This window comes from Ziziphus jujuba, chromosome 10 (genome assembly GCF_031755915.1).
Source record: "Ziziphus jujuba cultivar Dongzao chromosome 10, ASM3175591v1".
NCBI classification, from domain to species: domain Eukaryota; kingdom Viridiplantae; phylum Streptophyta; class Magnoliopsida; order Rosales; family Rhamnaceae; genus Ziziphus; species Ziziphus jujuba.
In genome coordinates, this window is record NC_083388.1 from 4,189,281 (window position 1) to 4,212,204 (window position 22,924).

Sequence of the window (22,924 nt, forward strand, 5' to 3'; positions counted from 1 at the left end):
CTGTTATTATTTTGGAATGCTGTAAATTTGTGGAAACAAATTGTAGTAAGATGGGAGGAATAAGGGGATGTATATAGAAGTGTGTTTTCAGTGCAGAAAATTTGTGGTAAGTCCAACCCTTAGGGGAGGTTCTCCCGGATTTTCCATTGGAAGGTCCGGTAGGGTTTCCATGGGATAAGGGCTTGTCTAGAGTTCCGATGAGGAATTTTGGACGGATCCTGACACTTATAGTAAAATAATGAAAATATGGTTTTGTAGTAAATGAAGCATTATATATAGAGGATAATAAAGCGTAGCTTTGATATTTTACGGTACAAATAAAACAAGTGTCACTTAAAACAACACTATATTTGAAGTGCCACTTGTTTTAAGTGGCACTTAAACTAGGTGCCACTTAAAACAACCCTATATTTTTTACGGCCCAGATCATTTCCTCTCAATTTAAATCCTCTTGGTTAAATACATTTTAAAACACCCATCCACAAAGAAGAACCCGTCAATGAGAAAAAATCATGCTTTGGAGAAAAGGATAGAGGATTGTTTTCAAGAAAAATTCATGCTTGGTCCTGCTTATTAGGTTATCCAATACTTGTAGCTTTTTTGTTTTTCTACTTGCCATTTAATTTTATCGAATCCATATACATTAATTTTGATTTTATTGAGATTGAGTTTATACGAAATTGATTAGGTTGCTTGATTAAAGTGTGTGGTGTGTTGTCAAAAGACTTGAACGACATGAAACATACACATCAAAAGTGTTTGTCAAAAGAATTAAAGACTTAATATACGATGCATAATGTCAAAAGAACTTAACGGAATTTCTAAGAAAAATCCCAGGAACTATTAACCAAGGTAGTCATTAGACACTGTATCTCCATGAGATTTGTCATAGAATTCAAAAAAATTCAAAAAATCCCCGCAAATGTTAACCAAGATGGTCTCTACGCACGACATCTCCAAGAGGCTCATCAAAGAATTCAAAAAAAAATCCCCACAATTTTTCACCAAGGTGGTCACTACCAACTACATCTCCATGAAGTTTATCGAAGATGTCTTAATGATGACAAAAATTCGAAGTCATGGCATATTGCATTTCACAAATTTTAAACAAATGCCCTATATTCTTCGTTGTTGTTCCTATATTCTTCATTGTTGTTGCCGGTGGTGAAGACATAGACAAAGTATGGCTTGCATTATTCAGTATCGGCATCAACCTTATTTCTGATTGATCATCTGAGGAGATCGTTTTCCTTTCTAACAAGTTGAATTTCCTTTTTGACAAGTTGAATTTCCCTCTCCAGGTGTGCATATGCTTCATCTGCAAGTGCCATTTTTTCTTCAACTTCCCTCTGCAGCTGTGCATATGCTTTATCTGCAATTGCCATCTTTTCGATCATACTCTTATGGTAAATAAATGAAAATATAATTTTATGGTAAATGAAGCATTATATATAGAGGATAATAAAGTGTAGTTTTGATATTTTATGGTACAAATAAAACAAGTGCCACTTAGAACAACATTTAAAATAACACTATATTTCACCGCCACTTAAAACAGCACTATAACAAGTGCCAATTAAACCAACACTATATTTTAAGTGCCACTAGATTTGAGTGGAACTTAAAACAAGTGCCACTTAAAACAACACTATATTTTATGGTCCAGATCATTTTCTCTCAATTTAAATCCTCTTGGCTGAAATATGTTTTGAAATGCCCATCCATAGAGAAGAACCCATCAATGAGAAAATATCATGCTTCTAAGAAAAGCATAGAGGACTATTTTGAAGAAAAATTCGTGCTTGGTCCTGCTTATTAGGTTATCCAATACTTGTAGCTTTTTTGTTTTTCTACTTGCCATTTAATTTTACTGAATCCATATGCATTAATTTTGATTTTGTTGAGATTACGGTTATAAGAAATTGATTAGGTTGCTTGATTAAATTGTGTGATGTGTTGTCTTAACTTTTAGGGCATATGTGGTTTATAAAATAAATATAGAAATAGAATACATATTTCATAGATTTAATTTTTACTATGTTGATAAGTTTTTAAATTTGAAAATAGTTATTTCATAAGAATAGATATGCATTCATTTATTTAAAATTTTAAAATTTTTATTTCTATATTTTAATTTGAATAAATTTTGAAACATTCTTACCATGTTTAAGTTTATATTTATTACCGGGTACTAAAAATATATTAATAAATATAAAATTTAACTTTTAATTAATTTTTTTCAAATTTTTCAAATAAATATTTATAAAGGCTAAATCTTAATTTTAAATCAATATTTTTACCAAATACATAAATAGAAATTGTTTTTTTTTTTTTTTTCTATTTTCTATTGCTATGAACACCTATTTTTATTTTTGGAGGAGTGATTATTTTTTATATGAGATATAGCCTTAATATACATAGTTCTTGTTACTGGGATTCTGGGTTTTATCTTTTCCTCCTTTTCTTTTTTTTTCGCGTCACAATTCAATGTCTGTTACCCTGTTCGATGAAATGCTTGAAATGCCACGATCAAACAAAAAATCAACCTATTTGAATTTCTGCTGACATGCTGGATGAAATGTCCGTTACCTGGAACTTTAGGACGTGTAACCGATGCACCATCAGCCGTGGAAACCGATGCAGGAGAATTTTCTTCTTGAGCCCTTTTCCACAAGGCCTGATAGTGTTTTAATAGATGCACTATAAAGTCTCTGTTTCCATTTGTACAGGCTGTAATGCTAGTTGCGAAGACACACTTTGACACTCTTTTTTGTTAGTTACTTTCTATTGAAATAATGTACTTGCTGCCCTGACAATGAATGGTTAATTTTTTCCAGTTTTCTTAGTTATTTTGAAATTTCCATATCAATTGGCATTGCCTTCTTATATTCATCATTCACTTCGTTACTTATGCATATGATCACATTAGATTTTGTTATTGGAATAAGGCCATTATATATATAATATTGGATAATATGCGAAAATGTACTTAAAATTTGAGACTTGGATAAAATAGAGAAGGTAAAAGAAAGGAGAGTGGCCGAGACTGATTTTAATTTGAAGGAAGAGGAGAGCTAAAAAATAAAAAAGAATGCACCTTATTATAGCTCTTTCTAATAGATACAAAATAAGTTGATACAAGTCTATATATAGGCTTAAAAGAGGTGGTTCAAAATAACAACCATCATATGCTTTGCTGTTTTTTTTTTCAGTACATGTAAAAATACAGCTCACATGAGTACACATGTCAACCTATTAACTATCTACTTAATACATTTAAGGCTAGCTTACGTGTGGCAACTTTCTATGGTTTTAGTAAACAATTTGACTTCCTGTCATTAATTGCAATACACATGTCAACTTTCTACTCTCTTAACCATGAAGTATATATCCAAATCAAACTTTTCCTCATGCTGCCGACTTTACTAGAAAATTACAAATTATTTATTATAATTATTATTTTACTTTTTAACATATAATTGGTTGGTGGTTTTGTATTTTTTTTTTTTTTTTTTGGGACCTTTTTACTTGCCAGACTGTGAGTAATTGTTTTAAATTTGAAGCTATGGCAGTGTAATTTCTGTTGGGGGATTGTGCTTGTTTATAGGTAATTTTGTGTTTTTATATTAGCAATAATCTCTATCTTCGCGTCAATCATATTTATATGAATAATTCAGCGGATTTGAAAGAAACTGCATATACTTACATTATGCCAAAGAACATCTTGAACAGGTTCATTTGCTTAGCGTTTGAGGACAAATTGCTGACTGCTTATAAGGCAGAAGCCCAGCAGAAAGCCCTCAGGTGAAGAAAATTCGCTGTGTTGTTACTTCGCCACAATGGTTCCCCATCAGCAAGTCCATCTTCCATCTTCTCTGCCAGATCATGATTTCCTCAATGACTTGGAGCCTTTGGGATGGATACACACTCAACCAAAATGAGCTTCCTGAACTATCTCCACAAGATGTAATTGCTCATGCTAAGCTCGTGGAAAATAACAACCAATGGAATCAACACAAGTGAATTATTCTGACTTGCAGTGTCACTCCGTGTTCTTTCTCCTTGACTGCCTATAAGCTGACTCCATCTGGTTATAAATGGGGACAAATCAACAGGTGGAAGCAATTTTCATGGATGACTTCCATTGCCGGAAGGTATAGATGCTCCTTAGTGACCGATTTGTTGGTTTCTATATGGTCCCTGATAATGGTCCATGGATCTACAACTTCATGGGGGTAAAACATACGCTTAGCACGAGGAATGGGGTCAAGCTTGGGATTGCCATGGAAGTAACCATATATCATGAAACACCACAGGCCAACCCATTATCTGGAGTTCAGCAACTTGGAAGGCCATGCAGCTGAGGCTGACTATATTTTCTCCTACTCTTAGATTGTTTGTGTTGTTGTTGTTGTTGTTGTTTTTATTTTTTATTTTTTATTTTTTTGGGTTGGGGATTCTTGTGCAGAGGGGTTGAGGGGCTTCAAATACTGCTAATCTGATTCAAATAGATATAAGATATCTTCAATGACTTCCAATAAAAACTTAACCAAATTAACTTTTTTTTTTTTTTTTTTTTTTTTTTTTTTGGGATGAGTCTTCTCATATGATATAATATCATATCATTAAAAAATAGTAACAAAAACCAAAAAATAAAGCATATAAAGAGTAATCGTGTTTGGTTGAGCTGAAATTATCAGTAGTTAGAGAATAGACAGAGAAACAAATGTAATTAAAGATCTGCTAACTTTATTTTAACAATAAGTTTATAATTGACCAAAGAAAACAATAAGTTAATAAAAATAAATTAAAAAATAAGATTCTTTTTTTTTTTGTGGAAAATAATATATATAAGATGTTTACAGAGAACCCAACGTATTGTAAAAGATTTCTTTTTTCCGACCTTACTGCTTACAGTAGTGCCACCGGATTTGATGATGGGTCCAAAATCTAGTTTCTTTGGCTAATTCGTCCAACATTTTTTTTTTGGAGCCATTTTTTTTTTTTTTCCTGGTAAAGAAATTCACATAACGCTGTATTATATATAAATATAAAATTCTACTATAAAAATCCACAGGATTTGATTCAAAAAGTCCAGAATAAAAAAAAAGTCCCCAAAAAAAAGTCAGAATTCTGTGATATACATGCAGACATATACACACACATATATAGTTACATTTTTATAGTCACCCAAGTTATGCTAGGTTTAGGCATCTTACAATACTGAAAAATTGTCGATTACATAAAATTTATGCAAAGATAAAGAAATTTATTCAATGTAGAAAGATTATCAACACCCAGTATAACCTAAGGTGACAAAACGTAATGGAATGGTACCATCTATACATATAATCTGCGTGCTTACAAGCTACAAAAAAGGTGTAATTAGATGTGGCAAAGAAAAAAATTAGATTTTAGAGGACTGTTATTCGTTACTTAGTTGTGTTAGCTAGACTGATGTTTATGTTGCTCCTGGACTAAAACGACACCGGATAACAGTTTGCTTCTGGAACAAAACTACGAGGGAGAGTGGCTGGGCCATAACGTTCTTTAACCAAGATTACAGGCAGAAATTGAAACACAAACCAAACATGAGATGAACAAAGTGATCCATAAACAACAAAATAAGAAAGATACTTCCAATTTTTTTTTTTTTTTTTTGGCTACAATATTTTCAATTTCTACCAAACAAAGTAAGATATTTCAATTGATATTTGTACAGATGATTTAAAAAAAAATATGAACACTAATTTTGAGAAGTAAAAATCACAAAGTTAACAGAATTTCTTTATGTTGTATTACCAAAAAATTTCTCTGCTATGTTGACTAAAGGAAAATAAAAAATAAAATAAAAAATCAAAATCTTTAGCATTTAAATAGGTGCGGCCCAAGAAAACCTGAGAACAAAAAGTTGTTCCAGTAGCCATAACCGGACAAGGATTGGGCTTGATAGAAGGCAGAAAGCAACAATGAAAGTAGATGAGTTGGAACTTTAAATGATGTGTCAATTTCTAATTGGTGAGATATGATTGAGACTAGGGAGGATATGTTATTGGAGCTAAACACGCCACATTCTTCGCTACTCTATTCTTCCTTCTTAAATGAAAAAATCAAAATGTGGTCCAGTTTTGAAAACATTATCACTCCGCTTGCCTAATTTGAGGTTGCAACTTCTATCCCATTCAGCATTTTGTCATTATTAGAGTAAACCAAGAGCATATCCTGGTTTTATACCTTCATTTTGCTAATCCATACAAGCACATAGCCTATTAGTTGTTGAAGGCTGTTACTATTCTTTTCTTATTCATTCTTCCAGATGCTTTTTTTGTATTTTATGCAAGTGAAAGATGAGGCACAGCAGCTAGCTCTCATTTTCGAAGAAACTGTTGGAGCTTTCAAGGTATGTTATTATCTATGGAAGAACTAATTGCTAACCTTTGGAATGTGGGCTTGGCCCATGGTTACAACAATTTATTTGAAACATGTGATCGAGCTTTCAGCTACCTCACAAGTTTTATGGAAACATAAACAGCAAAAATTCAAAGCTGTTTGTCTTAATTATCCGTGCTACTATTTTTTGAAGAAAATTCTTTGCTTTACTGTAGAACAAAATTGCAGTTAATGGTTCATGTCATAGAAAGCCATGTCTAGGCTTATCCAAGGGGTTTAAAAGATCAGTGTTTGTCTACCTGCTTCATCCTGTGCACTTTTCTTGATTATCCGTAGGGGATGTGGGCAAGCCAATCGTTTTCTCTTCCAGAGTTCCAGGAAACACAGGAGAATATATGGCAAAATTGAAGCTTCACACTGAAGTCACTGCCCAATTGAGGGTAATTGTCTATGCTAACTAAGTTATCAAAGGAGGCCACTTCTTTATAAATTTTGTTAATAGAAGGTACTTGGTCATGTAAGTCCATATTATATCAGGAAGCTATTTCACAATTATTGAAGCCCTTCAAATTGCTGGGAGAAAAAACCACTGGCCCTGTTTAGTGGTTGTACACTTTGCTTTTGGTTTTTTTGTTAATGGGTTCTACACATGATCAAAATATGCCTCCAAACGACTTGATGGTTGTTCTCACATAACATGGTTCAAATTGCTGCTTTAAATTACTCATTTTTGAATCCTTTGTATTTATTGTTTATATATATATATATATATATATGTATTTATATCTCTCTAAATTAAGCTTTTTTGGCTGCCTTTCTGATTTGCTTGGAATGAAGTTTTGTGAGCTTTATAAGTAAGAAAAAAAAAATTGAAATTATAACCTACTGGATTAGAAACTTTGAGTTTAGCCAAGCATTAAACCCCAAGAAGTACAATAGAAAATTAATTCTACTAATGAATATTAGAATGACGGAAATAGAACATTGGAGTAGATAAAGAAAAAAAGAGATCAAACTAGATGATCAAAATAGACAAATTGATAAAAGTTTGCTGCCCAAAATCGACCTTTAATTTAATTTTGTCGTTCAATACTAATGAAGTGAGAAAAAAAAATGTTTTTTCCAAAATACTAAAACGTACTAATAATAATTATAATGGTAAAGGGAATAAAACTTAAAAATCAAATGCCAAATTAACTATAAGAAAAGAGAGAAACCTATATAAAGAACCAAAAAAAATTGAAAAAAAAAAAAAACCGAATGCTCAATTGGTACATCTATATTTTTTGCTTTTGTTTTCAATTTGTTTTCTTAATTCAAAGGACAGTTAGATTAACTAAAAATTTGAAGATTAAAAAAGAAAAAAAAACACCAAATTGAAATTCATTTCAAACTTTTTTATCGAATGACCTTTATCTCTTCTTTTTGTTATTATAAATGATTATCATGAATGGTAGTCAATATTAATCATGCATGCATGTTTAATCTTTCAAAACAAAAACATAAATATCACAAGATGAGTTGTAAAAAAGAGATTATTGTTGTAATTAGACAAGCGAGCTTTTCAAAAAGAGATTTTTCTTTTCTTTTCTTTTTTCTTTTTTACTCAAAAACAGATTCCTAAAAAATTCATGAGACGGAGAAATTTTTTATCCATTTTTGCAGTATAGAAGGAAAGCTAACAGAAAACAAAAATTTAGAGAAAAAAAAAAATTGACCAAGGTAGTAGAATCTTAAACTTATTCATTATATCTCCACAGCTTAACCTTTAATATGCCTATACAAGGGTATGTTGTTCTTTTTTTTAAACTACCAAATAAACTCTACACAATCATGTAAAAAAGATGATTTTGAGCTTGCTTTTAGAAAATTTTACTTTGAAGGAATGAGTATTATTGCAAAATAGGAACTTCCCATATACAAGCTGAGGAGTTGAATTTCATGGATTCTAAAAGCACAATCAACTTCATAATCCTAATTGATTTGGTCCAGTCAATATCATATCATGCCCCAAAATGGATTCAGCCACTACCATTATAAAAATTAACATGTCTTTTGAGGATCTTAATTTATTGAGATTGACATATTGAAAAAGTTGACAAGTTTTAAGTTTTTTGGTAGAAATGAAGCAAGCGACAGATTAAACAAAGGTTTGAAATAGCATACAAGAGTACTGGTATAATTCATTCATAATGGTTTTATTAAGAAGAAGAAAAACAAGTGACAAATTAAGCCTGCTTCAGATCAAATTCAGTTCTGTTTGTCTGCGTTAGTAGCTAGCCTAGCTTTATATTCTGAAATCCAAACTTCAATGATTTTGATCTCTCTGCCTCTTTGTGTGATCAGCCAGTCAGGATCATCTGGTGTTGAATTAATCAAATCCAAGCAGTGTGCACCTAGAATTACAATAAAAAGTCTCAATCATGATTTTATACCAACTATTTTATACACTATCAAGATAGGTAACACACACACACACACGACACACACATATATATACCTTTATCAGTATATACAGCTGTTACAGTACTAGAAATGTTCTTCAGGACTCTGGAGTTGGAAGAACAAGCATTGAATTAGATTAATTTGTTGACAGAAACCAGAACAAAACAGAGGTGAAAAGAATTGAAAAGGCACAGGTACAGTTCTTTACCCTCCTGCACTATATGGGTCTCGCAGTCCATTTGAGAAGATGATGTTGCTTGCAAAATTTCCAAGTACTGATTTTATATCCTGAGAACAATATATGAGATGTTATATGGTGGAGCTTCTTGGCCTTTAAACAACAGGTGAAGGTTGATTTCAGATGAGCTTACATGACCTCCAAATTCTGTAGTGATCCAATGAGGTCTTGGGGTGACACCAAAAAGATTTTGGCAGGTCTTGATGTAGTCATTCAAATTGAAAGGCGATGATTGGAACATTGTCTCGTTGGCACCATAACCAATTGGCATTACCATCTCAGTACATGTCTTTGAAACACAAGAAAAGTTAAAAAGGAGCAGGAGACCATTGTTGATCATGGTAATAAACTGATGAAAAATGTAATTAATTTCTATTGAAAGCCAACAAATAGTCACATGGGAGCTCAAGAACTTACCAATTTTTGGAACTGAGCACCACTTTTTTAATATGCTATGTTCAGATTCAAATTCAGACGATATATGAACATATAAATACATAAAATACCTGCCAAGTCCATTCACTCTTATTGCTTGGTTTGTAGCCAATTAAAAGGTTGCAAGAAAGGCCAATGCTAACGTTGAGAGCTGCAGCAACCCTGTGTAGAATATCAGTCCCTGCAGGTGCTCCATCAATGGCACTACATAGCTTACTGACCTTACTATTTGGAGGAGGATTGTCATTTTGAGCTGAATAGGTATACAAGAATTCCAAGAAGTTCTTCAGCTGTTTTGATGAATTAAAAGACCTAATAAATGGAAACATTCAAGGGGGGAAAAAGGCATGGCAGAAGTGAGTTTTCATTTTTCAACCAAGATTACAACAATGCATATTTGAATTTGGAGAAGTTTGATATAAAAGATTTATGATCACCCGCAAGTACTAAAAATACTGGTAAGATTCTGAAGCCCATTTGGTTGAGCTGCAACTTTGTCAATTTCAGACCAAGATTGTCTTATTGTATTGTAGCAACTCTCACTGGTATCCTGTTTTCATTAGGCAACAAAAGAAATGCCAATCAATAAGACAGCCTGATTGAGGAAAAACCAAGAGAGTTGTTTGGTTTATTACTCTAAAATCCTTAGTGGCAACGACATGGTACCCGTTTTGTGGTGTAATGTCATCGAAATAGAGTATTGGAGCGGAAGAAGCCAAAGCACCAATGGTAATATGTGGGTATTTTAGACGAAACCATGATGCAAGCACTGAATATTACCAACGGAAACAAAATCATCGCTTTGACCAAAACTTCAAGTAATGATCATCAATCAAATTCTGTAACTTACTTCCACCATAAGACCCCCCAACGGCAATAACTGGGCAACTTTCAGCTGAGATGTTCTTCTTAAAATCTATAATCAGCTGTGCATAATCTGCCAAAGCTTGTGTTGAGCTGAAGAATCCAAGTGTACTGGTATTTTGAAAAGCTTCTTCTTTGGACCCAAATGGCACTGAATCTCCATAGTAGCGATGCTGCAATGGAATAAACATCTAGTTTTTATCTTCATTTACTTAATTCCTTGCCAACAAGAATCAATGAAAATGCCATTTTAATTTACATTTTTTAAATGCCACTCCGTTTTTAACATGGTCATTAATTTAGCATATCTCCATGATCAATAAGATTGACATTGAAATGCTTGCTTAATTTAGGACTTTTCAGGGCCCTTTAAGAGTTTGTATTTTCAAAGAGTACTCTTACCTCTATATACAACAAAAGGCCATTGAAACGAGAAGCAAGATCAACAATGAATCCAGCAAAAGCCGCAATACCAGTTATACTGGCTTCATCACCTGTATAGACAAAGATGGGCGAACTAGCATTCGGCCCGCCCCAGTACTTGTTATTCATTATGTATCTTTGTTGGAATGTGGCATTGCTCTCTGGCTTGTAATTGAAATGATCAAGTGTTTGTGTGTAGAAGTATGTCACAAACTCCGGCGGGAGTTTGATGCCAGGCTCGCTCATTGTCATGATTCTTTTTGCCATTCCGAATCCTGCTGTCCTGAGAGAAAATGTTGCAGGTGCACATATTGGAATGATGAGTAGCAGCAGAGGCAATGCTAGCAACCGTAGTGAAAATTTTTGTAGCATTTTGGTTCCCTTTGATTCTATGAAAAAACTGGGGAACTAGGCAAACATTAGAAATTGCTATGAGATTTATATTTGAATTAATCAGTTTTTTTTTTATGAGGTTTTAATTTGTTGTGAAAATTTAATATATGTTAAAGTCTATTCTATATGAATTTTACAATGTAATAACCGGCTAATACGATGACATCAAGAAGAAAGTAATTGTATTTGATAAGTTCCATATATTATCCTACAATTTTCTGCCACATCAGGTTTTGGAATCATACTAAAATAGTTTAAAGAAACGGCAAAGATAATAAGACAATTTACACAAAGCAACCGATCTTTATGCGATAGTCAACAAGAAACACGATAGAAAATATAAAAACAAAAGAACTAGACCATCTTTTGGGGTGTTTTCATTGGTCCCAACCAAGGGTTTTGGCTCCCCTTTCCATTCGAAGAGAGATATTTACATGTATATTAGTTTTGGCTTATTAATTTTTTTTATAATTCAGCCTTTCTCTTGTTTTATAAGTGAAATAATTGATTTTTCATACCTAATTAATAAACAATCAGTGAATTATAAGGTCCACTTATTCATTGTCTCATATAATATGAGGTTCATGTGGTAAAAAAAGAGTTCCGTCACAAGTTCTTTTACCGTCCCTAAATTTTATTTTATTTTTTTTAATTTCCGTCCCCAATTAAATTTCTAAAAGTACTAATAAAGTACATAGTTCATTATCTATTAGGTGGCATTTGGTTACTGGCAATAAGCCATTCAAACTTTACCCCTTTCCATTCTCACCTTCTTCAACATTCCATTTTCAACTTTAAATCCACCCTCTTGACCGCCCCCACCTTTTTTTTTTTTTCATTCTTATTTCTTCTTTTTCCATTTGGTAAATTATTTTTCTAGCTTACCAAGACAATAAAATATTCCATAAGATAAATTATAAATTATATATCAAAGAATCTTTATCAACTATATTTCATACATGCAGAAATACATTATTTCATGTTCTACTAGATTCCTTACAAATATCAATGCAAGATTTCCTCAAGCAACTTAATGCTTAAGATGTCACATGTTATCTTGGCTTAACATTTGGGAAGAAAGAGAACAAAAGATCTCCTCAAGCAACTTAGTGCTTAAGATATCATATCTTATCTTGGCTTAACATTTGGGAAGAGAGAAAACAAAAGAGAATGTTAAAAGAAGAGCATTGCATCACCTAGAAATTGCAACAGTATTCACTTATCTCTGTTATTATAGCACGCTGGGTGCATATTAAACTCAAAACAAATTGAACCCCATATACACACCAAAAAAATGAGGGGAAAAAAAAGAAAAAAGAAAAAAGGCAAAACAATGAAAATTATGCTCAGAAAACAGAATGAAACCAAAACAAAAAAGCCGCTTACAGCAAATTATATAATACAACAATTGGCAACTAACGCACATCCAAAGAAAAATGATAAATAAGATGCCTGCGCACACTATTCACGCCCAAAAAATAATGAATAATGAAAGGACACATGCATATGCACACATGCACGCATGGCTGGACCCTCAACTAGCAGCAGTAGTACATAAGATACATCGCATTCGTGGGGCACCCGATTGGTTATCATCGTCCTCATCATAATCCACATCACCATTCTCATAATCATATTCTGCTACCGGAGCCTTTGATCCAGTTCCCTTATTGCCGCTTGTATATGTGGAATCCATAAGACAGGTCATGTGATAAGCATGACAACAAAAGAACACAATCACTGATACACTTTGTATGGAGAGAGGATCAAAACACATGCAACACCTTGCACCTCCTCTAGTTTTTGACTTAACCTCCATGGTTCTCACACTTGAAGCTCTTTCTATCGCTTGAGAAGCCCTACTGTCATTCCTTTTTGCACGTGCTTCCTCTTCTTCGTTGGTCAAGTAAACTCCATGTCTTGCCTCTTTGTAGTATTTAACCAAGAGGTTGACACAATCAGCCTATTTATCAATCACAGCAATTGTCAAAATTTTCACTTTGGGACTCTTTTCAATCAAATACAAGTCAGATAGCAGGATGTGAAACAAATACCTTTAAGATATCATTGCACCCATGTCTTAGCGACGTCTCTGTCCTGTAATCAGTGATGATTTTAACCAGCCTATCCCGCAGCCTGAAAATGAGAATCACATGATGCCTCTCATTAAAGAACATAAAAGTACTCTACATACAGATTTAAAATGTTCCATACCTGAGTGAAAAATTCAATTCAAAGATATAAATAAAATATGTTACATCTAATTTTACTTAAAAATCTTTTAATCTATAGAAGTAGAGAACAATACTATAGGTTATGTAATCAAGGACAAAACCTGGGCAATCTTCTAAGCTTTTGTGGCTTACAATAAGCCAATTCAAGAACAGGTTGGGGATAAGCTTGAGCAAAAACCCTGAAGCATATGGCTTAAGTTCATTAACTAATCAATTGCATTCTAGTAGGTTCCTTTCCCTCCATCCCATCAGTGAGGTTTATGTTCAATGAATAATTTATTAAATGATGGCTCCTTTCCCTCCCCCTATCTCAGTATGTCCAGTTTCATGAGTTTGAATATTAAACTAAGTTTGCTAAAAAAATTAGTCCCGTCCAAATAGCAGAGAAATATTAAACAAATATATCGCACTATTAATTTCAAACTATACTTGCTAGCAAAACAAGAATCTCATTCAAGATAGAAGAGAGTATATGAGAAATTAATTCGAAAAGAAATACTTTAATCATACTAACCGTGGTATCTCCAAGCCATTGGGAACCATATTCACAATATAGAGAGGATCAAGATTGCCCACTGTATGTTCCAGTAACATGCCCACCTGACAATTATTGGAAGCCAGCAAGTTTCAAGGCACTTAAATGGAATATCTACATGCTATCAATTACCAAATATGTTCATAAACACTATAGGCTGCAGATCAGTCTTCAGAAACATACCATTTCAGGTTTGTGAAGACATTGCTTAATTAACTCTTCCCAAAGTTCATCATCATGCTGCATGGTAACAAATTCTACCGCCTGTATACAAAATGAGGAAACTTATTCCATCACCAAAAACTTAAGATAATAAAAGAAATAATCTTTTAAGTATCTTAAAAAATTATCTGTTTAAGAACAAATTCTTCCTAGATAAGAAGACATAAATTACCTCTTCAATATCTCCTAATTTATTAATAGTTACAGCCAGTGCTTGCTTTGAATTTCCCATTCTTCCAAGAATGAAAACTTGCTCCCTTAGAAGGTCTCGTTTGACACATATTTCATATGCCTGAGATTTAAATTCTAGAGTTAATTCATGTTAGACAATCATCATAGTTAACCATTCAACAACAGTTCACACCTTTTCAAGTGTATAATGTTGACTACTACGAAGAAAGGTAAGTAGCATCTTTGGATCATACTCTGCATAAAGCTCAACCTATCAGAAAAAACAAAGAGCATAGCATCAGTTAGACACATGCACACACACAACATATACCATCCCCAACTTGCATGAAATAAATTTAAATTTAAACTATTTAATCACCACATTTTTTATAGCTAGTACCATCTAATTATATCATCGCATTGGCAATTAAGTATTAGTAGCTTCATCACAACCACTAAACTAAAATAGAGAAAAAGTGCATAACTTTTTCAGCCTTTCTTAATACCTGCATATCATGATAATCCTTTCCAGCATGAGGATTTACTTCAAATAATGAATGCAGATATTGATGCAAGAAATAGCTAATATCACACTTATTTCTCGCATTCAAAAGTTGTGAGACTACTTCAGATGGAGTAATTAAATCCTTGTTCTGAATTAATAAAGGAACTGCACGCTTGCAATCTAGCATCATCAGTTGGACAACCTGCAGAAGCATAGGAAAGACAAGAATGAGGTGATTACTATAACAGAATAAAATAAGAGCAGAACATGGTGGAAAAGAAAATAACAGCCAGAAAATGGAATATCTTCATTGTAAGAAGATTGTGAAGAATGCACAAATTCCCACAAGGAACCTACAGGTGGTGTTGCGACTACCCTGCTGTGAAAGACTTCACTGAATCTAGTCGCTGCATCATCCAAGAGCAATTAAACATAGGTCAACGTCTTCCACAAACAAGTTTATGTTCTTGGTATAGAGCATATAACATATGCTTTGCCCAAAGAAGACCGGAAGGAATGATTCCCTGTGTCTCTTAACTCGAAACATGTGTGACAAGCAAAGATACCAACTCAAACTTGGGTACAGGAAAACAGGAGACTATTTGTCTATCCATTCAAAGGCTTTACCGAGTTAAAAGACATTGTAAAATATCTTGTGGAATAAAAAAATACAACATTTTAACAGTGCCAGATCCTAAATCCTATTACACATTTTGGAAATTCTAAAGGTTGAAATTTTTCTGACAGAGAAAAAAGCATTAACAATTTGAAAATATTGAGACATAAGTTTCTTTTATGAAATAACATCTACAGAGCAATAGACAACACCATAATAACCCAAGTCTAAGAATTTACCAGTTCTAAAATCAACTTACCTTTTCCTTAACAGAATCCTGTAAGTTATGTTTTTCAATGAAGTCAAATATCTCTGGCTTCAGAAGCTGAAAATTACAAACAAATAAAAGTTATGACCAAATGGATGTCAGAATAGTAAATCAATGTTTCGTTAACACAAACATTCTAACAAAGACACTAAAATTGAAATAACACATCTAGTTTGCAGCTGAATTGTGAATAAACATTTTGTGCGATAATTGACATCAATAACACTTACATCAGCATATATTGAAAACGCTTTCTCATATTGTCCATCAATTACATACAACTCTGCCAATGCCTGAAATAGAGAAAGGACCAATGGTAAATAAAATCACAGTGATCAAAAGACAAAAAGTTCACAAGACAAAGCTTGTTCTCAAACCTCTTTGAGTGCATCTGTCATGGATGATGTATTAAGCTGAGGTTCTATGGCAGAGATAACAGGCAATGCAGAATAAATCTTAGAAGGCCAAGATTTAATAGTTGACAAGAGATCCTTGTGAAAAGATGGATTTGTCGCCAGAGCTACAAGAGCAACCTGCAGCATGTAAAACAAGAAGAGTGTAATCCCCTAGTGCCACTAGTCACATGAGAACATTTGAATATGGAGATCAAAAACAAATTGTCTTAACAAACCTCATAAGCAGTATCACGTAATCTTGGGTTCTCTGTTGGTATATATGGAACCAATACAGGAAGCTGACGGAGATGTGCAAAGTGAAAAACCCATCTGTGGAACAGGTTCCAAGCGCATTACCAAATAAAGAATTGTGTCCACTTACATCTAAAATTGGCAAAAGGATAACAAAACTATTAGTACCTCTCCCAGGCTGAAGCAGATCCTCTCAACAATTTCGGACACAGTGATGCAGCTTCAGTATATTTTCTTTCAACAATCAAATGATCAAGGTATCTCGATCCAACCTACAGATATAGTGGATAAAATTTAAAAACCATGCTGGATAGTCCCCCAGCAGTCTTTTTTTCCTTCTTCTTCTTTTTTCTTTCTTTTGTTAGGTAACAAAAACATTCATAAACAAAATTAAAAAAAAAAAAAAATCTTTTAGTAGTGCTACAGTTAACCAACTAATATTTACAAGTGACACTTGTTAATATATTATTAGTTGGCATATTTATATAACATAAATATTTAATTGGTTTATTGTTTTAATCCACTTATCCATTTAAGGGTTCATTTATCATATTTAGGCTATAAACTTATATGAATGTCAACTAATAATATATTGACACTTTTTCTTTCAAAATAACAATAATAATAATAATAATATATTAACACTTTTCACTATTTTGGTGTCTATAACACACTTGTTTCTTTCAGTACAAAACAACCCAAAAGAAAGCTTAGATACCGTTAGGTGTATCAAAAATATTGACCGATACATCTGATACACTGATTCACGAATACACATAGCATCAAAAAATAAAATACAGCTTCACCAAGAAATAAACAAAAAGAAAGTCGTAGAAAAATAAAGCAATGCTTCAGGTCTTTAATTTATGTGCTTTTCTTTTATCCAGTTCATATGTTCTCTATTTGCAATTTGTGTTGCAATAGAAGTCTGCAATTTGTGTTGCAATACAAGTGTTATTTGCGTTGCAATAGGAATCTGTTATAGGGCATATTGTGTTTCTATTTTCTAAAATAAGAAATATTATTTTTTTTAAAAGTAGCTTAAACTATATAATCCTCCTCTTAATTTATCTTTTTTCTTTCATTCTCAATCACAATTATAAATTTATTATAAACATTTCTTTTTAACACTTTTATGACTAACATTTTTTTCCCCATCTTTACGATATATTCTTGTGGAACACTAAGACATACATATGTAATACATTATATAAAATTATGACCATATCTTACCATACACGATACATGGTAAGATACACATTTTGACAACCATGCATAATAATATTCCTCCCTGAATTATCCCCTTAACTAAACTAGCAAACTGAATTAAAAGAGGAAAAATCCAACACACTTCAGCCAACCATAATAGTTTAACTTCATAATCTAAACATCGAGTCACATTTGAAATAATAATCAATATAGATTACTCAAACTCAGCACACACCATTTAAGAGAGAGACTTTTAGGTCGTGCTTTTTGGGAAAATGTCCTATGAGCTATTATTGGAGTCTGAAAGTAACTTAACATCTACTTAATTGAGAATGAGATAGAGAAAGGCAAAGGAACATCCATAGTGCTTCAAAGAGCTCAAAATCAACTCCTTGTTATGGATCTCAAAATACCAGTTCATCTGATCTAGGAAAACAAATGAATATACTAAGATTTGAAGATGGCTAAACTAATAGACATTCTATTCTTAAAACTTTTACAGAATATGCTACCCGATAAATCCAAAGGTAGGGGTGGCTAACCTTTACTAACAAAGAAACATACTATGCTAGATCTAGGCCAAATGGCCAAAACAACCAGTAGCAAATTAATATACTTCGGCGGTGGGAAACTTTCTAATGACTACCATAACTCCACTCCGTGTTATTTATCAAGGGATAAAAGTTACAGATATAAACATATCCAGATTGGCAAATAATGTGGTTCTACAAACAGAATGATTTCAAAATACCTCATCCAGGAGTTCACTTCGTCCCTGGCCAGCTTCAACAGCAGCTAAAGCTTTTTCATGCCATCCATGTTGAAGAAGCCAAGAAATATGATCTTCAGTATCCCTAATTTTACATGCAACATTTGTATATATGCAGATATTAGTAATATTATTAAAAAGTAAACACACAAATAAAAAGGGGAGAAGCCCAAACAATTTAGAGATGTTGCAAATAGATGCATTATCATGATTCTCATCCTTATGATATAGAGAAAGTAATCCATTGAAAGCATCCTTAAATAAACACCTGCTGGCTAGATACCCAGAATAAATTTTTAGTATAAAAAATGCATAAATCATTAAAAATTATTGACAAGCAAAAGTTGGGAATGGATGAAGAGCAATGTTTTGAAAAGTGCTTTTAAGGGCCAATTGATTCTAACTTGATAACAGCCTAGCTAACCATTATAATCTACCCTTCATTTCATACCCGCTTGGATGCATTGCTTTGAGGTCAACAAGGTATTAGGTCACTAAACTGACCAAATATTGGTATCAACTTTCTAAACCAAACATAGAATTGGTCACTAAACTGACCAAATATAATCCAGACTGTTCATATTTGATTTGGTCTTCAGGACCAAAGTAGAAGTTCTAGGTCATAAAAGCCAAATTTGTAGATATGCATTTATGATAAACTGAACATACAGTGAATTTACAAATATCATTCACCCATAAAGAAGCCACTAAAACAAAATGAGAGGATACTGACCTGGGTTTTGCAATGACTGCATCCTTCGGGGAAACAATATAGTATAGTGGTTCATCACCTTCAGCCCACTGACCACCAGCATAGCTGCTACCTAGATTCACATAAAAAGGTTCTACTACAGTTCAGATGAAAACACTTACTATACATTGACCTTAAATTTAAACAACAAACATGTAACCTGAGAATGGGGCATGAGCAAGGGAATAGTCCTTTGCCTTGTAATGCTCAAATCCATGTACTGGTAAGGCATCTGTTGAAAGCTCATCATTATTCCATGACACAATACGCACTTCCGGTCTCTGTGCATTTCCCTACTTAAACAGATTAAATAGATTAGAAATAAAAAAAGCTTTCCAAACATTATAAGGACATCACAATCACATTCTGGCTTACAATAAAATTATACAGTAAAAGGATGTTTTCTTCAATTCAATCCTATCAAGTTGTTTTCCCAAGGATAGAGATACATGCATACCATAGATATAAGAGTGAAACATAATGGCAAACTGACATAGATGTTAGAAACGAACTGAATTAATAACCTTATAGTTATGTACTCTGACATATAACCAAGAAACCTGATCATGACAATTGACTATGAGGAATTAATTATGATGATAAGCTCCATTTGGAAAACAGTAGAGATACCAATAATGATGCATGAATTTTGCAACCACCCTTATTCATAAAACTGGATGAATAAGGGGGTAAAAAAAAAAGGTTTTAACAAAAGCACACTAACAAGTAGGTGAGATGATAAAAATGCAATTTCACAATGTTTAATAAGAGAGATGGACCTCTATAACGTTAATAAGCCCTACAAGTTTATAGCATTATTCTACTATCTAGGTGTAAGGCAAAGTCCAGCATAAATGTTTCATTTTCAGTATGAACTCCTTTCATCAACACTTATGCTTCAATAATAGCTCTCTCTCTCTCTCTCTCTCCCTCCCCCCCCCCCCCCCCCCAACCCCCATCTCTCTCTCTCTCTTCAATTGGGATAAAGCTTCAATAGCAGTTTTAAAAAGTTGAGGCACCATAAACAACAGATATCCTAGAATTTGAGGAGATAATACCTGCCATGATGGGACGTAAGGCAAAGACCAGCATAAATGTTTCATTTTCAGTATGAACTCCTTTCCTCAACACTTACGCTTCAATAATAGCTCCCCCCCCCCCCCCCCCCCCTCTCTCTCTCTCCCTCTCTCTCTCTCTCTCTCTCTCTCTCTCTCTCTTCAATTGGGATAAAGCTTCAATAGCAGTTTTAAAAAGTTGAGGCACCATAAACAAGAGATATCCTAGAATTTGAGGAGATAATACCTGCCGTGATGGGATAGAGCTACTAAAATCCTTTTCTCCATCTTCTTCACCAGGAATATAAGCTAGAACAACCAAAGAATCACCGAAGGGTGCAATTCCAGAAATAAAGTAACTAGTCTGAAAAGATGCCACAATATCCACCAGATTTAAACTAGACATGGGAACATTCTTATATGTCCCATTGGCTGCTCTATTCTGATTTGTTCTGATTGATGCAATTTTGACTGATGTTCCCCAGCCAATGACCAAGAGCGTATCATCCTGGATGTGATGAAAAGATAATGAGCAATAGCATGCAAACAGAACCATATTTATGTCAATTACAAGATTAAGAAAAATGTGGTTGCACCAGCATATCATATGCACTTAAATACTGACTCCATGTTACTCCTTTACCAACCTGCCAAACTAAGTGGGGACGCAAAAGCTCAGGGCGAGGGCTTCCTCGTGGCCTTTCAATAAATGTAACACGTTGATTATTGGCAGCATCATAAACCTTAACCCCTGCATCATTTGCCCAAGCAACAAGACTTGTTCTCCATTTGACAGCATGTATTGGACCTTCACCGGAGTGCAAAACCTAACAGATAAATTTTTTAGTTTTAAGAAAAAGTTAAACAGCAAGAAAGTTTTGATTGTAAATCAGTGGTCCAGGAAATAACCTGGTCACGAAAGCCAAGCCATTTCTTAGAATTAAAATATAGATGTCCAGCCAAACCACCAGCTACAAATCTTCTGGATGATTTTGCATAATCTGGATCTAAAGCAATAGCCTTCATGGGGCGATGATACTCGAACTTCAGCTTCTCATCAGTGAAAAGACTGTTTATTACAACAGACCCATCATCTGAACAGCTCCCTATAAACTCACCTTCTGTGTCAAAGCTAAGATCATTTACCACACCAGTATGAGCAGCAAACTCCTTCACCTGTAATAAAAACCAAGCAAAGTATATGATTGCCTCCTTAGCATATAAGAAACCAAACCAAACTAATGAATATCTCTGATTAACAGGTTCCTACAGTTCTTTTTATTTGGTAGAACTTAATAAATAGAATTCATATGTACAAAAACCAACGACATGACAAATATGAAACTCTTTTATTTATTTATTTATTTTTTTCTCAAGCTTAAAAACATAAAATAAAATAAATAAATAAAAAACCAATTTTTCCATATAAATTTATGACGAAATTGTAAGGTCAAACTCAATAACGAGACTTGTGTAAACCAAATTCCAATCTGTAACTCTAAGAAACTACTTAAAAACTTAAACTTTACCTAACCCTGTTTTTCTTTTCAGCTAATTTAAGGCCCCCAAAAAAAAAAAAAAAAAAAAAGGGTTGCATGCTCTTATATCAGATTTCTATTCAAATATCAATGAAAATTTAAATCAAAAGGGCACAAAATTTAACAATAATAAAAAAAATAATAAAAGCCAATTTCCACATTCAAAGTAAAACTCGATCAAAAAAACTCACACAAAAAAATAAATAAATAAATAACCTAAGCGAATTAAAAACTATATTCAAACACACAAACCCAGCAACAACAAGCTGATCGTCACCTGGTTCCCAAGAAAATCCAGAATGTGAACGGTGCCACCATGAGTCCCAAGCGCGATCATCCGCTCAGCTACGGCGATGCATGAAGCAGCATCGCTAGCAAGAAGCGCAGGGACGCTACCTCCCATTCTCTGATACTTAAGCCTCGGCTCCTCTTCTTCCTCTTCCTCTTCTTCTTCGTCCTCTTCCTCTTCTTCCTCTTCTTCTTCCTCTTCTTCGTCCTCTTCCTCCTCTTCCTCTCTCTCATCGTCTCCTTCTACGCCGTTCTCCGTTGGAATCGGAGCCATCTGTATGTACTTCCTGCGGCTCGTTTCGCAGAAAAAGGAAAAAACACTAAATAAAATAATTATTAAAAAAACAAATAAATGAAATGCGAGAGATCTGTTCCGAGTTTCGGGTTTGCAGAGGGAAGAACAAGAAGAGAAGAGAGAGAGAGAGAGAGAGAGAAGCGAAACGCAGCGTTTTGGCGATGACGATGATGATGGATGAGGAATATTTTTGTTGTTTTTTTTCTTTTTTTTCTTTAGTTTGGAAACGGTAGTTGTCGTGGGTGAGTTATAAAGTATTAATGTGCAACACAACAAAAGTTGTGGTCTGCAATGATGGAGTGCCAACTCTTTACTATTTTTTTCACTCTTTTTCTTCTCTCTTTTTTTTTTTTTCTTTTGCTTTTTTGATAACATGAAAATTCAGGCTTAAGGTCAATGACTCATTTGGCATCACTATCATAATGTTTAAAATAAAATAAAAATATAAAAAAGGACATCATATTTGTGGGAAGCTTCTCAACGAAGAATACTTGTCAGTCTATCCCCAATATGATAGAATTTAATTTGTTAAGTAATTTATCATATTAGTTTCTTTGTTTTAATTTCTAATTTTAGAACGGATAAGATTAGATAAAATAAGCATTTTGAGTTTAAAATTTTGTTTTTTTAATA

General features: G+C 33.4%; 3 protein-coding genes and 1 long non-coding RNA gene across 4 annotated transcripts; 1 reads left to right on the forward strand and 3 right to left on the reverse strand.

Moving 5' to 3' along the window:
- Window positions 1–6,162: 6,162 nt before the first annotated feature.
- On the forward strand, window positions 6,163–7,185 carry LOC125421156 (uncharacterized). Its single transcript, XR_007239336.1, has 2 exons — window positions 6,163–6,400; window positions 6,606–7,185. It is a non-coding gene; the product is annotated as an uncharacterized LOC125421156 (long non-coding RNA).
- Window positions 7,186–8,542: 1,357 nt separating this feature from the next.
- On the reverse strand, window positions 8,543–10,067 carry LOC107410545 (uncharacterized). The gene is made up of 5 exons (XM_060812436.1): window positions 9,946–10,067; window positions 9,207–9,820; window positions 9,044–9,123; window positions 8,891–8,940; window positions 8,543–8,786 (listed from the first exon to the last, which is right to left on the reverse strand). Exons 2-5 carry the CDS (start codon window positions 9,570–9,572, stop codon window positions 8,641–8,643), a joined length of 642 nt encoding a protein of 213 aa, XP_060668419.1. The 5' UTR covers window positions 9,573–9,820; window positions 9,946–10,067; the 3' UTR covers window positions 8,543–8,640.
- On the reverse strand, window positions 9,942–11,062 carry LOC132799631 (uncharacterized). The gene is made up of 4 exons (XM_060811943.1): window positions 10,775–11,062; window positions 10,359–10,545; window positions 10,144–10,277; window positions 9,942–10,058 (listed from the first exon to the last, which is right to left on the reverse strand). The coding sequence occupies exons 1-4, from the start codon at window positions 11,060–11,062 to the stop codon at window positions 9,942–9,944; spliced, it is 726 nt and encodes a 241-aa protein (XP_060667926.1).
- A 1,297-nt stretch (window positions 11,063–12,359) lies between these two features.
- LOC107410561 (vacuolar protein sorting-associated protein 41 homolog) lies at window positions 12,360–22,578 on the reverse strand. Its single transcript, XM_016018003.4, has 19 exons — window positions 21,986–22,578; window positions 21,080–21,346; window positions 20,818–20,997; window positions 20,418–20,678; window positions 19,276–19,408; window positions 19,098–19,188; window positions 18,347–18,449; window positions 16,555–16,658; window positions 16,371–16,464; window positions 16,117–16,272; window positions 15,970–16,032; window positions 15,731–15,796; window positions 14,857–15,057; window positions 14,544–14,621; window positions 14,352–14,471; window positions 14,141–14,221; window positions 13,937–14,022; window positions 13,243–13,324; window positions 12,360–13,151 (listed from the first exon to the last, which is right to left on the reverse strand). Exons 1-19 carry the CDS (start codon window positions 22,268–22,270, stop codon window positions 12,723–12,725), a joined length of 2,880 nt encoding a protein of 959 aa, XP_015873489.1. The 5' UTR covers window positions 22,271–22,578; the 3' UTR covers window positions 12,360–12,722.
- Between the last annotated feature and the right edge of the window lie 346 nt (window positions 22,579–22,924).